At 38.7% G+C, this 16,186-nt stretch overlaps 1 protein-coding gene across 3 annotated transcripts in view; it reads right to left on the reverse strand.

The window, feature by feature from the left end:
* lmtk2 (lemur tyrosine kinase 2) overlaps window positions 1–12,846 on the reverse strand; it is a 37,172-nt gene extending 24,326 nt beyond the window's left edge. For 2 of the 3 annotated variants that reach the window (XM_034031502.3, XM_034031500.3), the window contains exons 1-3: window positions 12,272–12,522; window positions 899–1,023; window positions 281–431 (exon numbers count right to left, since the gene is read on the reverse strand). In XM_034031502.3, the coding sequence (XP_033887393.2) occupies window positions 281–431; window positions 899–1,023; window positions 12,272–12,371 (376 nt within the window). In that variant the 5' untranslated portion in view covers window positions 12,372–12,522. Of the gene's footprint in view, window positions 1–280; window positions 432–898; window positions 1,024–12,271; window positions 12,523–12,668 lie in introns of those variants that run through there. The other variant, XM_034031503.3, reaches the window with a different exon arrangement.
* Between the last annotated feature and the right edge of the window lie 3,340 nt (window positions 12,847–16,186).

Consider the following 16,186-nt stretch of genomic DNA (forward strand, 5'->3'; position numbering starts at 1 on the left):
TGTGCGGCGTATCAACACCAGTGCTCTGTGTCTGTGTCAGTATTTCCAGTGACTACCCACACATCACCCTGTTACAGTGCCATATATGCATTTCAAACTTTTGCAACAACATTGGGAGGGTGCTTGGTTACCACTCGTTCCAAGATTCTCAGTTTGATAGGAAACTATAAGGACTCCCATGTTTTTCAGTTGCTTAGACAGCCTATCACAGAACTTGGCATATCCCTCTGTGCAGACGCATTACACATAGTGAAAGTCAGTCATGCGTGTCTGTGCGTACCTGCTATCCTGGGTGGTTGAAGGTGAGGGGGTCCAGGCAGAAGTACAGGGGGGACAGCGAGTGTGTAAACCTCAGCATGTGACTGAATCGAAGGAGTGTCTTCGGCTGGGGGGGTGAAATCAATCTCATCCTCAAAGTGATCTTCAAACTCCTATAAGACAGACAAGGAGGAGAGTGAGGTTCTAGATGGGCTGAAAATTCAGATTAGTGATTAAAGAAAACTATGCCATTCCCAGCCACCTGGATACACTAGGAGCTATGACCATACAGAGAAGTCCTGCTTTTTACATGTTAAGATGAGTTGCTTTTTATACATAATTGTGCAAACTAATGCTATTTAAAATGGGAACAATCTTACTACAGCTTTTTCTTGGGATACCTCAAAACAGGCAAGTCTTATAACATGGCTTCACTGGACATTTAATTAGGTGCTTTAAATCTATATGTGCAGCATTCAGCTTGGTTTCAAAGGATAATAATGTATTACTGTAATCAACACTATTTTCTTGGGTAGGTTTGTTTCCAAGTACCCCAAGTCTTGCCCATCCTCTAGCTTCCAATAATGAAATGCATCACATTATTTAAAATCATGAGATTGTGTTTTCAGTTGATCCTTACCTTGAAATCGATTTCCTGCTCCTTGCAGCAGGAAACACAATTTGCAACCAGGATTATCAACAGAAGCAATCCAGACACAGACAGAGCCAGAGAGGATATGGGAACTTCACCTGCAGCTGCTACACCTGGAAAAGACAAATGCACCCTTCTATTTTTTACAAGCTAGTCAAAACAAAACTTTGAGTTGAACCTAACAAATTATCAAAATATGCTATATTATTTCATTGCTACTTCTATAACATAACATAAAAAAACAGCAGACGGGAAAGATAAAATGAAATGTAAATACAGAGATAACATATTCTACTTTACCGCAACTAGGGCACCTGTAAAAACCTACAGGCTGACAAACAAGAAAACAAAAATGAGAAAATCTTAACAGGAGCAAAAGATTCCCAATTATGTTTAGATATTAAACAGAAATGCCAAAAAACCATCCAATTATTTCTCTTACGTCTGAGTAACAATTCCCTAACCAGAAGAAACATCAGCAGCCTCTGGCGATGGGAAACTAATTAATGATACAGTGCTTTATGTCCTTAAGGTGTTTGAATCATACAGAGCTGAACAACATGGTCATCAAAAACTAATATTACTCCAGATTACAGAAGAGCTCTCAACCATTTACTGCGTTCAAGAGTCTATACTGAAGAATACAAGTGCCAGTTGAAATGAGTTTTGATTGCAAACAAACTGTAATACATTTGAAGTGCTTTTGAAGTAAAAGGAGAAACTATGGTTTAAAATGCATCATTATGCACTCAATGTTTTAGTACATGCTCCATACCCAATTCTCCAATGCATCATAAGAAAACATTTGCTGTTCTGTAGTTATTTAAGGAATGGTTCCTTTTCCTTCCACAAACATTCCAAAATGCAAGCAATTGTATATAACAAGGAAGGATATTCAGAGATCAATGGCATCCTTAATTCTGATCCCTGCCTGTTGTCCTCAAGGAGAACCTTAGCACATACTGTAAACCACAGACTGATCAATTCATAACCGATTGCCAGGAGCAACACTGTTCTAGTCTAGACATTTCATTCTTAAGCACAATAAAGCAATCTGTCAGTTAACTGATGGGCTGTTTTAAAATGTTAACCTGTTAATGGCAGTCAGTACTTTAAAATGGGGTCTGGAGGAATTTCACAAATATAAACATTTATCCAGCAAGCTTACTAAGACAACTCCGACTTGAGAGTCTTTCGAACTAGATTTTCATAACTTTTAATGAATGACTTTTAGAGATTTAGAATAGCGTGTGTGTAGTTTATCGTCCTATATTTGGATTCCACTTCAAATACTAAGACGCTTACAGTATCATACTGCAAGTTGCTTGCATTACTGTAACTTATCAACAGGGGGCACTATCTTCCCAGCTTCTTCTGGTTCTTAATTTCATATCTTCATGTTTGGCAAACGAACACTAGTAGTAAAGCATAAAATAAGTTAATTTCTTTAACTGATTGTATTCCTGATAAATGTGGGTTTGTCAGAAACATGAAAGAAATAGCATCAGAGATTAGCAAGTACCATACTGTCCAGTTAATAGCTTTTATTGTGCTGCAGTACTATTAATCAAATTTCAGGAACAAAGGGATAAGGTACAAAGACCTTGGTCACAAATTACTTTTTAATGTAGCAAGATCGTTTCTCGGGTTTATTACCATACTAAAAAATGACAGGAAAGAGGTTATTCCTTTCCATTTGGAAGGGTACTAGAGTTCCTTTACGAAATGCACTCTTTCATCTGAGGCACAAGTAACTTGACCTAGATTCAGTTCACAGAGTGGCTATTTTAGGATTTGGAAACTAGGGTCTTCTGCATTCTAGCCATTTGCTTGTAACTCCAATCCACATCACTTCTGAAAATCAAAGTGGTGACAATGGAACCACATCCTAGCTCATAAACCGACCTGTAAACAGAAAACTATACAAAATAACCAATAACCTTAACCCTTAAAAATCAAGCCAGAATGCCTGACTGCTGAATGTTAAATGCTTTCCACTGGAATATGCAATGCTGCACTTTTAAGGTTGCTAACATCCTCCCAGGGAGATTCAGGAATGAAATTAAATGTGACATTTATTGTATTTGGGAGTGATCCTTCTCTGGTTATTGCGGATATACAATACTGTGCTGGATGTGAACTAATTCAACAGGCTGATAGAGGTTTTACTTACAACAATATATATTTAGAAAGTGGCATGTAAAAATACAGTAAATTTATTTATTTTTTTACAGGATTACATAACGCAAGAAACAAGCAAAGTGTCATTAAAACATTGATAAAGTGAATCAAAGATTTAAAGGCTGTGGTCACATGCAGAGTTTTTCCAGCCTGGAAGTTCACAGGTTCTGTACTACGAAGAGCACAGAGGCTGGGGTTCAATCTAAATCATGACATTACCCTTGGGATTCAAAGAAATTGCAAAACAAATTGGTTACTGTACATAAAGGACTGATTGACGATTGATTGACTGATATAGTAACGTACTGAACAGAAACAAATGAGGAGGCAACAAGGAAAGACTTTTTTTGGATTTGATTTCAGTGATAAAAACAGTGAACTACAAGCTCTGATATCATTGCAGGAGTCAACACCACAATCCTTCTGTGGCACTCACTGGTTTTAGTGCAGTAATTTGATGTGTTTTTGTGGAACAACTCCAATCCTGGTGGACCCTTAACAGATTCTGTAAATCAGTGAACAATTTAACCTAAAGCATGTTTAGAAACAGGGGCTTTCATTTTATGTACGATGCCAGCAGTGCAATATTTAAAATGGGTCCTGCAGAATAAGTATGCCTGTAGAGTCACCAGATAGTGGGTTCATCAGATTACACTGGAGTGCTACAGTTCAAAGCTCCCCTGAGCCCCCTCCACTATACTCTGGTTCAATAGCCAGGCAAGCAACAAACATGTTGGGAATGTCGGTTTACATTTTCACACAAAATAAAACATTAATACAAAAATAAGAATTAAAAAAATAAGACTGAAAGCATCAGCTTACATGTTGATATGCTGCACGCTGAGGATGTTCCGATTGGCTGGCTATTTCTGCCAAGCTGCTGTTTTTTTTATGAGTATCATTTACTTTGTGTCTTTTATTGGATAGGTCAGCTGTCCCTTGTCACAACTAAATAGGAAGCTTGAAAGTACTGTGGGGCCACAGAGTGGGAGAGTTATACTGTACTGTATGCAGGAGCCCAAAGGCTCCATAACGAGATGGCAGGGAATTAAAGGGATGGAAATAAGACTCTTATTGCATGGCAGTTTCACCCATTCCAGGTTTTACTACGAACTTGATTAGCCACAGTGTATAGGTAACAAGCTCAGGTGTGTCTTATTAATCTCAAAGTAAAACCAGGACTGGACCAACCTACTATGCATTGGGAGTCCTTTATTTTCCATTTCATTTAGGACTTTGTGATTTCAAGTAACATACCTGGAAAATATCTGGAAAAAATAAATGTAATGCACACTTCACTTGACCTCCATTTCTTTTCCAAATGTTTCCAATAGGCACGTATTTTTTCTTCATGCTCCATCACGTCCTCCTGTTTCCATCTCATTTTCAACGCTGTTTCCCTGTGGATCTGGGTTTCTTTGAACGTGTGGGTGACGTGTGTTCCACTGACACTACCATAAAAAGATGAATCGATGCAACACAGAATATAGGAAAAGTCTGTTAAATGCGCAATGTGCTTTATAAAGACATTTTAAAATGTCACGGTTTACCCCACGCTGACAGTCAACACTGTTTATTGTGGCTGCAATCTGGGAATCTTCTGCAAGACATAAAAACACAGATTTATTGTATTTGATATTAATTTAAGGGGTCCAGATTGTTTGCTAAAGGTTGCCTAGCAAAATGAATTGCACGTTCGGCTTTTTTCATGCAAATAGTGTCACAATGTTATTTCCATTCACTGTAACAACAGTATTTTAAGTTCATTTTAAGCTAATTCATGTTTAAAACCAGACACATTGTGGGCATCTAGGAATCTCAGATAAATTGCTAATTAACACTTCTCAGTCTGCACTATTTCTAGGCACTGAAGCTCACAGATCATTTTACCATGTGTTAGAATTGCTCTTCTTGCCAGCGATCGCTATAAAAATCTCCAAACCGCTAGGAAATAAATTCAGGTGGTAAAGTCAGAAAAAGAAACCTGTTATAGGAAGGTGTGATCTACTCTATTAATACATCTCTTTAAGATGCCTCCATGATGTATGGTTCACTTATAAAAAGTGTTACCTAGATTTGAAGCATAAATTTGATATAACAATTAAATTGAGCTCAAAGCTGACAAGGGGGCATTCAGTAAGGATTGAATGAAGTCCTGGAATGAAGATCACCAACATGCCTAAGGGAAGGTTGACTCACTCCACCAACTCCAGTTTTATGCATTTTTTTATAAGGCAGCAGCAGAGAGACATACTGTAAGAGTCATGGAAAATGTGCAGTCATATATGTCAGTAAAGGATATTGTGTGTGTGTGTGTGTGTGTGTGTGTGTGTGTGTGTTTGTGTGGGAAGACATTCTCATTACATTACCATGCAGGAAATACAGCAAAGCCATTGATCCAACCACAAACCACTGCGAGTGGACAAGTGCAATGTGAGCACAGCATGCATTCCAGTTATGAAGTCAGTCAGGTCGGGACAAACCCCCTGCATGCAGATATTGGAAGAGTTTCTGCGCCGTGCTGCTGGGAATTGTGCCATTCGGGTGACGTAATGAAAGATTTGCCAAGTTCCAAACTCACTTGCTGGTAACCAGCCAGCGTGTGGAGGAAAGAAACAGGTGGCACAAGAAAGCATAGCTTGTGTACTAGAAAAACCAAGTGTGATAACAGTGAGAGTGTGTTTTGCAGTGGGCTGGAGCACGTCACCCTTGACGTTAAATTATATACGTAAAAACAATTCATGGTCCTTTGATAAACAAGTACGGCCAGTCTTTATAATTGTATTTTATTTGCTTATTTATAAAAATAAAATAAAAAAAAAATGTAAACAAAATACTGAGCAATTGAAGCCAATAGCTAAACTTCCACCATGGTTATCATTATGCAACAAGGATAACGTTTGCTTGTTTCACCAACTTTAGAAAGGTATGCCAATGTTGAATAGCACACACTTTTAAACTAAAAAAGTTAAATGCAAGAAGTGGGGGAGAGGACTGTGTCAGGTCACTAGTTGTGAAATGGGACACCGATGCTGCAACAGTGACAATGCTTTGAAAAGATAGAGAAGAAGCCCTGCTAATAGCTTTCAGGAGCACATTTACGACATAGCAGCTGTTACTTATCCTTTCTTTAACTGTCAACATAGCCCAGAGCCCCAGTGACACAAAGGGGACTATCAATGAGTGCTGAACTGTGATTACCTCCCATGTACAATATCCAATCTCTCCCTTGACTCACGAATCAAATGATGCAAAACAAAAACGCATCATCCATGCTTACTTAAGCACAATCACCAAATTCTTTTTAAATATACGTGTGCGTTTTGTGCACAAAAAAAAAAAAAAAAGTGGTTTGCAGATCTCGCGGAAACTAATCAAAAATATTAGCCATCATACAATGATATTAGACAGTGCATGAGCAAGGAGGCAAGGTAAAACAGCAAACATGACTGAGTTGATGCAGGTCTCATTGCCTTCTAGCTGCAAGGCCAGACGAATGTAAGTTTGACTTTTTTCACTTTTATTCAGGTCAGATACAGTAATAAATTAACAATGCAGTATAGCCACCCAAAATGAATTGCCTGCTGCATTCTGATGAAAAGCTACATTGGTGTACTGTATTTGAACTTGATTAATGAGACTAAAATTCAGCATAGCCATTACTGCGAAAATCAAACCTCTGGCAGATACTGTATATCCATTTTTTTTTTTATTCATTTCCCTGGGAAGGGGTCTGTCATGAAAAATAGAGGACCCTGAAATTGTATTTCCTTACCCCTAATATACAGTATATTAGCATGCCTGCTTTACAAATTTGTGACCATGGGGGCCTATTTTGGTTTATTCACTTTATAAATCTATCAGTAGAAAGCTATGACATATACAGTAGTTCTCCATACCTGATTATAGTTTGAAATCACCTTAACAACTACAGCAGTGACGTGGTTAAGCTTGAGTCCAATGAGGATGTGTAGACGATAGCCTACAGTAGGAACTAAGAAAGACTAGTTAAAAAAAGACCATAAAAGACTAGTTCACAAATGATAAGGGTTCATAGTTTGTTTACATTTATCCCAATTGGCGAGAAAAACACATTGCTCTATAAATGAGCATTCATAAATATAGAACGACTGTAATGTACGGGGAAAAGATGTATACTTAACAGCAGAATTGGGAGCATTGCTTTCCTTAGATCAAGCTCTGCATCTGCTTACAAGTAAAATGCTGTTCTACAGCATTCTATTGTTCTAGCAACTCTGAAACTACACGCTTGGATGATTGCAGATAATACAATTATTCAAATAGGTCAATCAGCTAAAACCTCTACTTTCAAAACAATAATACCCCTACTGAGCACAGCCTGGCATACTAATGATGCAGCGAGACAAATAAACAGGGATGCAAGATTAAAAAATGTCACAGCTGTTTTACCACATGTTCCCTTAAACAGTAAAACCACATAAATCGGGACTAACAGAATTTGTTCTATGAAGGAATGGCTTTAGATTCACTTTATTTAACCTTTAGTGACCACGACTAGTTGTCCTCATTTAATACTGTATAATGCATGTCCCTGACAGATTTACTGGGTAGTAATGAAGGTTATTATTATGGTGAGGTTTTCTAATTCTAAACTATGAACCAAAGTCTATTTCCAACATGTGATTCTCTCATTATACAATGGAAAGCAACAAGTGAGAAACTAAAACAAAAAACACTCTATCAGTATGTGATGATCTGGTAAAGATTATAATGCCAGTCTCCTGTAACCATGGTGTTCCAATTCTACAATAACTGGTTGGGCTCTTCTTAAAAATAATCCACTTCCTAGCATGACTTCTCTCCCCCGACACAAGGTCAAAATAAACCTTTCTTCTTTTGTCAGCAAAAAGGTTTCAGTGAAAAAAGCAAGCCAGTGCCTTTTCTGTAGACAGCCTGATGTGGGTCACTTGCATTTTCTGGTCATGTATCCTGCAGTGAAAGCTGAAGGGATGCCATGCTGAGTGCTTTCCAAAGCCATGTCTTCACCAAAGGAAAGTCGATGGAAATGACACCTAATGAATATTCAGAAAGCCTGTCACAGAAAGGCTCGGCAGGACACACTTCACTGCAGTGCCTACACGTGCAACAAACTGGAGATGGAAAAGGATTATTTTTCTTATTACGTTTCAGTTCAGTTCTTTCTGAACCAAACGCAACATAGTGCACTTAATATGCACCAACTTTCTAAAACAGATCTTAAAACAAGGTAACCCTAGTTATACGAGTCTAACTGTTCCAGCTGAAAGGCAGGAAATGCAGATGCAATGGGCCCAAGCAACAGGCTGGATATATATTTAGAGGATGTAAGCACTATCTTTACTGGGGCACTACTTTAGCAGTCTTCAGAAGACTGCTTAAGATAAGCAGTCTTCTGAAGAGAAAGGGTAGTTAATATTTAATTAAAAGAATAGATAACTGCTGAACTGCTTCAATGATTGAAAAATACAAGCTTCCTGTGCAAACTACAAGAGCCAGTACTATATGATCTTACTGAAGGTTAGACGCACATGTGGGAGGGTTGACAATTCATTTTCCATGAATGCTACAGCATAAACACAACCCTAGAAATATATAACACTGTATTACAATGCCATGTATAGACAAACATTAATAACAGCATTAAAGTGCCCTGCACCACATGGGAATATGAAAATAACACATTTTGTATTTAGTGTTTCAACTTAAATCACACCATTTGGGGGTTGGCAGGAAGACCTTTAGTAGTTCAAGGCTTACATCAATCTGAGGGGCAAAATGCCACTGGATACTTAGGCTACTCAAGGGCCCTGGGAAAACAACAGTGGTGTGTTTGTAGGCAGGTTTGTCTTTCATAGGAAATATCATTTAATTTAAAACTCTGTTAAAGTCTAGCGAAAAGCTGCCCCTTGAGAAAGGTATTAACCTACATTATAATCATTTCACATGCTTTCCTATCAATATAACCTTTCCCCTACAGTCCGAATACAGCATACAATTGCCAAATAGCCAGATCCCGTAATCTGTTTTGCTAATAACAATATTAATCAAATACAAATGTGAACAAAAGACCTACGTTACCCTTTTATTTTTACTGCTATGACATCCCTCTACTCACAGAAATGAACATGGATTTCTTTACACAGTTTACAGGAGAGCTTGGTCACTTCTATCTGCAGCAACAAAGTACACTGTCCTCCTGTATTCAAAATATTGAGTGCATAACTGACCTTACCCCTGAGGCAAGCCCAAAAATCCACAGGTGTCTACAGCAGCACAGCCACCAACCACAAGTCAAAACACACTGCATTCCATCAGCACGTTCAAGTTATTGAGTGCAAAATAAAGACTTAGGAGAAGCAGAAATTGGCTGACAGAAACAAAATGTATATCCCCATTGACTGGATAGAGACACTAATAATTAATGAGAGTATTTCTCAACATTGCCCAAGACAACTGACTTGTCAAGTCAGCACTGTGCAGTATAAAACCAGAACTCCAGGACTTTCCTATTTGTTGATAAAACAGAAGTGAATTTCACCAGCATTAGGACGTCTTTTAGTCTGAAATCATACTTTAACTGCTTAGAAGCTGCTTAAGACTGGTGTGAATCTCAACAGCACTAAACCATTTGCATGTAAAGTAAGATCTTAGGATGCAACTAAATAAATGATGCTTATCAAAGAAGTTTCACTTGAGAAACATCAGGGTAGAGGGAGATATGTTTTAATATGTTCAGTACTGAATGTTCAAAATGCTTATCAGCTACTGGATCAGCCTTTATTACCAAATTCAATGCAACATCCTCCTGGGATGAATAATTGACATTTTCACATTAATATAAAGGTTTTAAAACTAAACTGATTTACAAATTCTGGAGTGAAGTTTTTACTATTCACTATGAGCAGCCTTTGATAAAACATCAATACATTTAAAATGGCTCTCGGTTACAGCCCAATACACCATGACAGCCATCTTTGTGTACAAACTGTGCAACAACAGTAATAAGCACTACCAATCTCAGAAGCTTGAGTGACCAGTCAATAAACCAATCTAGACATTTCTCTCCTTTATAGCTCTCTATAATGACTGGACAGCTGGGCCATGGGGATATTTGTGAAGTGATCTCTGAACCTTATAACCTATAAATTAAGTGGCATTTCATTACAAAGCGAGCATGGACAATCTCACAGCAAATCTCTTCAACAATCACAATACAGCGAGATCAAGAAGCCTGGCAGTACGGAGCAGTGATTTATCACCTTTTTGCTGAGATTTTGTTCTTATTTTAATCCTTAAGCCCCCTCTAACAAAGCACCACAGGAAAACAGCAGTGTTTCATCCCCTTTGTTGCGACTACACAAGAACTTTGGGGGGGGGGGGGGGGGGGGGGGGGGCCTTGCTTTTGTATCGCTACCCTCCCGTTGGGTCAAAAAACGTATTAATAAATGTGCCAATTAAAACATAGCGCCTCTCTCTATTCCAGAATTATTTTTGATCTGACATTTTCACAGCCTCAAACACATAAAAAAAAACCCAGATGGCATTTAAACAGATGTGCCACTGTGGGAGTAGACAGTCAAAGTATTTCATGTTTGTAGATGTCTGATGAATATTCACTACAGTCACTACAATACTGGTAAAGTTATTTTCTGACCACCTTTCCACCCTGGGGACCACTTCCCACATATGGTCTTTTAGGCCAGAGTTTCCCAATCTTGGTCCTGGGGACCCCCTGTATCTGCTGGATTTCATTCCAACTGAGCTCTCGGTTACTTAATTGAACCCTTAATTAAACTATTCATTAGATTTAATTGTTTTCAGCTTTTAAACAGTTGCTGATTAATTTAACTATACAATTCTATAAGTAACTTGAAAATCGGCAGCTTTTTAGGAGCTGAGAACAATTAAAAGAGCAGGATTAGGAAACTGTTCTAGGCAATCTACACTTATAATCTAGGTATTTGTTCCAACTGTCTAGCTAATGAATATATTGAACCAATAAAAACTAAATTATACCAATTACACATGTGTTGAAGACACTTCAGGATTGGAGTTGTTTACATCTGGTCTAGGTTTATGGATGACATTGACTGTAGTTTTACATTTTAAAACAGAAAGGGTGTCCACAAGCAGCCCTTACTGTACAAGCAATCACCATTCCTGTTATCTACCCTAACTGTTCTCTTAAACAAAACAAAGCTTTGTCTTCACCATCAAAAATGACAGCTCTCCCCAAAGATGCAATTCCCCCCAAAAAGTCTACATTGTATCTATAGTGCAAAATCCAAGCTGAAAAACAGTGCAACAATGCTAATGCAAATTAATATTAAATTACCCCATCCCTCTAGCTTGAAAAAGCAACCAAAACCAAATTAAGTTTGTTTGTGTTTTCAACGTCTTTGCTATACTGCTATATCTTGCAGGAACACTAGCAAAGAAATTGCAAACACTCCAGCACTTGCTTTTTCACGGTGAAGGGATGGGGGTGTTTAATATTAATTTTAATGTCAACTCAAGGACATGTCTTAATAGATTGTGTATGCAAAATGCCCAGTTACCACTAAGTATGCCTATGAGCATTTTAATAAACTGAACACCAACACGGACATTTGAAAGCATGTCATGATTTAACTGTACCTGACAAAGTGAGTGACGTCACTGATGAGCAATGACGTCCAGAAACGCTTCCCTGATTTTACTGATACAGTGTAAACACACTTGCTAAAAATTGACAAATTGAGACACTGACTTTCACATAAATTTTAAGTTTCTTAAGGTGTTATTTATTTAACAAAAAGCTGTAAGATCGGCCCACAGTACTTCGCTGTACACAAAACTTGATTTCCATGAGTTCACTGATTAAATACCGGCACAGTATCTGTCAATATAAATTACAATATACTGTACCATTGAGACAAATACGTGGGTGACAATACAACTTGACTGTCAGCGTTTAAATTATGGGCTTTCGGTTCAAAAACAAGACAGCTATCTTTAGAATTTACTGTGGTAGTATAATGTTTCCTTGACAACCATTCAGACTAAATCGATAGTATTCACTGCCTAATGGGATACTAGCTGGTTGTTAAAATACTGACTCAGTACAGTGGCGGTTCGTTAACCAACTTACTGTTTCGAAATGCAATTGTGGTTTCTTACCTACACCTGACTCTGGAAGTGGAGCCCCTTCAACGGTCAACAATGCCCAGTGCAGAAAACCAATCATCAGCAACACAAAAAATCCATGTCGATTCTCCATTCTTAATCTTGTTTTATTCCACTTCGTCTCTTCTCTTGCGAATAGAACTACCGCATCTACAAATATATACAGGATTTATAAACGTAGTTACAAATGTCAAATCAGATCAACAAAGACGCATTCTTTATGTTTTAGGTCTGCTTTTTGCGTTCTGTAGGTAATTATATATATATATATATATATATATATATATATATATATATATATATATATATATATATATATATATATATATCCTTCACTCGCTCACTCACTACCGTGTCTCATCATGCTTCTGATGAAAGAAAGGCTTGTTACCTTTCCTGGACTAACATATTTGATAAAAATAAGGATTACAGTCATCGCTAAGCAAAAACCAAATGGTCGACGTGAAAGCTAACATTTAAATCAACTGTGTAACACAATCAAACACCAGCATTCCCCCAACAACGCCATGTTGTTACTACGTCATTTTGAGAGGAGGAACTAAACAACAACACCAGTGCGGCTCAAGCGCATCAGAGTGAAGCAGTGTGGACGAATGAGGTACATCCGCCAGCTAAAACCACCCAATCAGTACTCTAAGGACGGTGGAGGGGAGGGGGCTTATTTTACTGCCAGGTTCGGGGCTTGGTGACGCTGTTAGTAACGCTACATGCCGGGAGAGTCAGTCACTTGACAACCATGTGAGGTATGCAAACAGTGCGTGTGTGCAACACAACACGAAAGGTTAGCTTCGTCAGGAGAGGTGTACCCAGCTTTTTAAAAAAAACTTAATTATTATTATTATTATTTGTTTCTTAGCAGACGCCCTTATCCAGGGCGACTTCCAATTGTTACAAGATATCACATTATTTTTACATACAATTACATTATTTTTTAACACATTATTTTTTACATACAATTGCCCATTTATACAGTTGGGTTTTTACTGGAGCAATCTAGGTAAAGTACCATGCTCAAGGGTACAGCAACAGTGTCCCCAACCGGGGATTGAACCCACGACCCTACGGTCAAGAGTCCAGAGCCCTATATTTAGAATTGTGGTACAGGAATTGCGTTATTATTATTGTTGTGAATATATTAATGAGGTAATTCATATATTTAAGTCATCATTGTTCCCAGGATGTCATCTGGTTACCAGTGTAGTAAGCTTAAAAAAAACTCAAGCAAGAAAAAACAGTGTACGTGCAAAATACTCTACTACTAGCACTCAAGTCACGTTCACAACACTCTACTTCTAAGACCAAAATTAACTATAGCTTATACACATGAAAGAAAAAAACACAGTACTGCAACCACACACACACACACACACACACACACACACACACACACACACACACACACACACACACACGTTTGTTTATAGTTTATGAGGACTTTGCATTGACTGTCACTATATTTTTATTTACTATTCCTAACTCCAGTCAAACAAAACTCCACACAGGGTGAAAGTCATCAACAAACAAAATATCTGGACATTTTTAGTTTGTTTTAAAAAACAATAATTACAATTAAGGACTTGTCCTCATAAGGTAGGTTTTGTCAGACTTTCCTTCCTTGTGGAGACTTTTTTGACCCAGCAACACTATAAACCTTTCCACACACACACAATTGGAATATATGGATAACGGATGATCTTCTTTCAAGCATACTGGTTTACATTATTTTGCTCCAAAAACAACAGTCATTCTCTAGGGATTACACGTGTTCGCTCTACAACGTGTTCTGAATATGTTATCTTGTTTAATAAAACTTTTTTTTAATGAAATGTGTTTAATTTATGTGTTTAATTAATATTGTAATACTGATAGAACCTGTCTATTTTGTGGCTCATCTATGTCGTTTTTTCTGGGTATAAAAAAAAAGTATTTTCTTTTGAACCCTTTGCTTTGGAAGAAAACCTACAAACACAACAATCCTTTCACTTGCTGTTTCTTCATGTGCATTCCCTTAGATCGGGCTACCTGTCTACTTCACAAACTTTTATATTTGGAACAAAATCCCATATTTTTATTCTTTCACTCTTAATCACAATGACAATTAACTCAAAACAAAACAAAACAAAAATATAAATTTGTCCTGAGTTCAGTTAATTATGTGTGGTAAACCATATGATAAACGGGCATTCCTACATTTCTATTGGAGACTCCGCTTGCAAGATTTAAAACGAGATTACAATCATGTGTTGGCGGGATTTAAAACTGTATTACAGTTAAAACACGGAGGATTTAAAATAGAATTGTGGCGAAATGTACAAAAATGCCTACACACAAAACCCCCAGAAGAACATGGCCGTGACCATAGGGATTTCGTTGTGGAAGACAGCAAAGGAAAGAAGGTACAACTTAAGTGTGCAAGTACTGTCAAGTTACTATACATATTTTGACACACAAAAAAAAACGCTCGAGCATTTTGGAAAGTAACCGAAAACACCAATTTCATACAGTATATCAAAAACGAAAGCCCAGAAAAAAAAAAAAAAAACGATTTACATAAAACTCGAAAATAGCTAAAAATAAGCACCGAAAAATACAATTAATAAAACCCCAAAAAAAGAATATAAGACACCATCTGACATTACTGACTTTAACCTCTCAGTTTTAACAACCTGTTGCAGGAATTTTTAATGCCGTCAAGTTGTTGAGCCAGAACATTTTCAATAGCAAAACGACTCATTTAGTTCCCTTTCAATTCGAAGACGACCACCAATGACATTAAGTATGGGATATGCGTGCCCATTGGGTAGGTATCGCTGAGCTCTCTATACCAGAGCTGCCGATAGGCCCCTTCCTGGGATAATACACTCGGTCCCGCCCACCGAGGGAATAAAACTGTCATCCCGAGGAAGCCATTTCCCTTTATCCTTCTCAAAATGGTACGGTAAGACCTCTGTGTTGAGCTGAGCGTATTGATAGAAAAGAGCTCCTCGAGTCGATTGTATTTCCCTTGCATTCGTGCTGAAAGCTGGAGCGTCTTTCAGCAGCCTCCTCGCTTGCGTGGTAGGCCGCTTTTTGTTATTTGTCTGTCGTGTGTGTGTGGCTGCCTGTGTCACCCGCAACTGGCAGGCTATTTCTTTCTGAGAGTACACATTTCCTCCACGGGGCTAGGGCTTGCCGTATCCCCGCTGTTGAGTGACTTTTCCAGCCGTGCTCTTCTCGACGGGGCTAGGCCTTGCCGCATCCCTGCTGTCAAGTAGACCTCGCCGGCTGCGTAGGCCCGCCCATCTTGGTGAGTCGGGCCTTGTAAACAAACAGTGTGCTCTCCCCTATACTATCTACTGTGGTTTTGCTGTCTGCTTCAACTCAACCATGCAAAGAGTAGGCTTACACCGGTGCAGTGCACAACGTACTTGGGGCTCCGGCTGGACTCCAGTACGATGCGCGCATACCTGTTAGACGACAGAGTTGCAGCTGTCCAGGGTTGCCTCTCCCTGTTTCAACAGGAATCGCAGATCACCCTCCTATTGTGCCAGAAACTATTGCGTCTGATGGCTGCAGCCATATTGGCCATTCAGTTGGGTCTGCTTCACATGCCCCCGCTACAAGCGTGGCTCAATGCATTCCACCTCAACACCAAACTCGACAGAGACCATCGGCTGACTGTGTCTCACGTGTGCTCGGCAGCCCTACGCTGGTGGAGGACAACCTCTCACCTGCGCGAAGGTGTGCGAATGGGAGTAGTGTTAAACCGCCAAGTGGTGACGACAGACGCCTCCAACTTTGGTTGGGGGGTGGTCTGGGAAGGCAGAGGAGTATGCGGATCCTGGCCGGACCGCTGGACATTCCTGCACATAAACATATTGGAGTTGCAAGCAGTCTCCCTTTCTCTCC

Source organism: Acipenser ruthenus, chromosome 13 (assembly GCF_902713425.1).
Source record: "Acipenser ruthenus chromosome 13, fAciRut3.2 maternal haplotype, whole genome shotgun sequence".
Taxonomy (NCBI): domain Eukaryota; kingdom Metazoa; phylum Chordata; class Actinopteri; order Acipenseriformes; family Acipenseridae; genus Acipenser; species Acipenser ruthenus.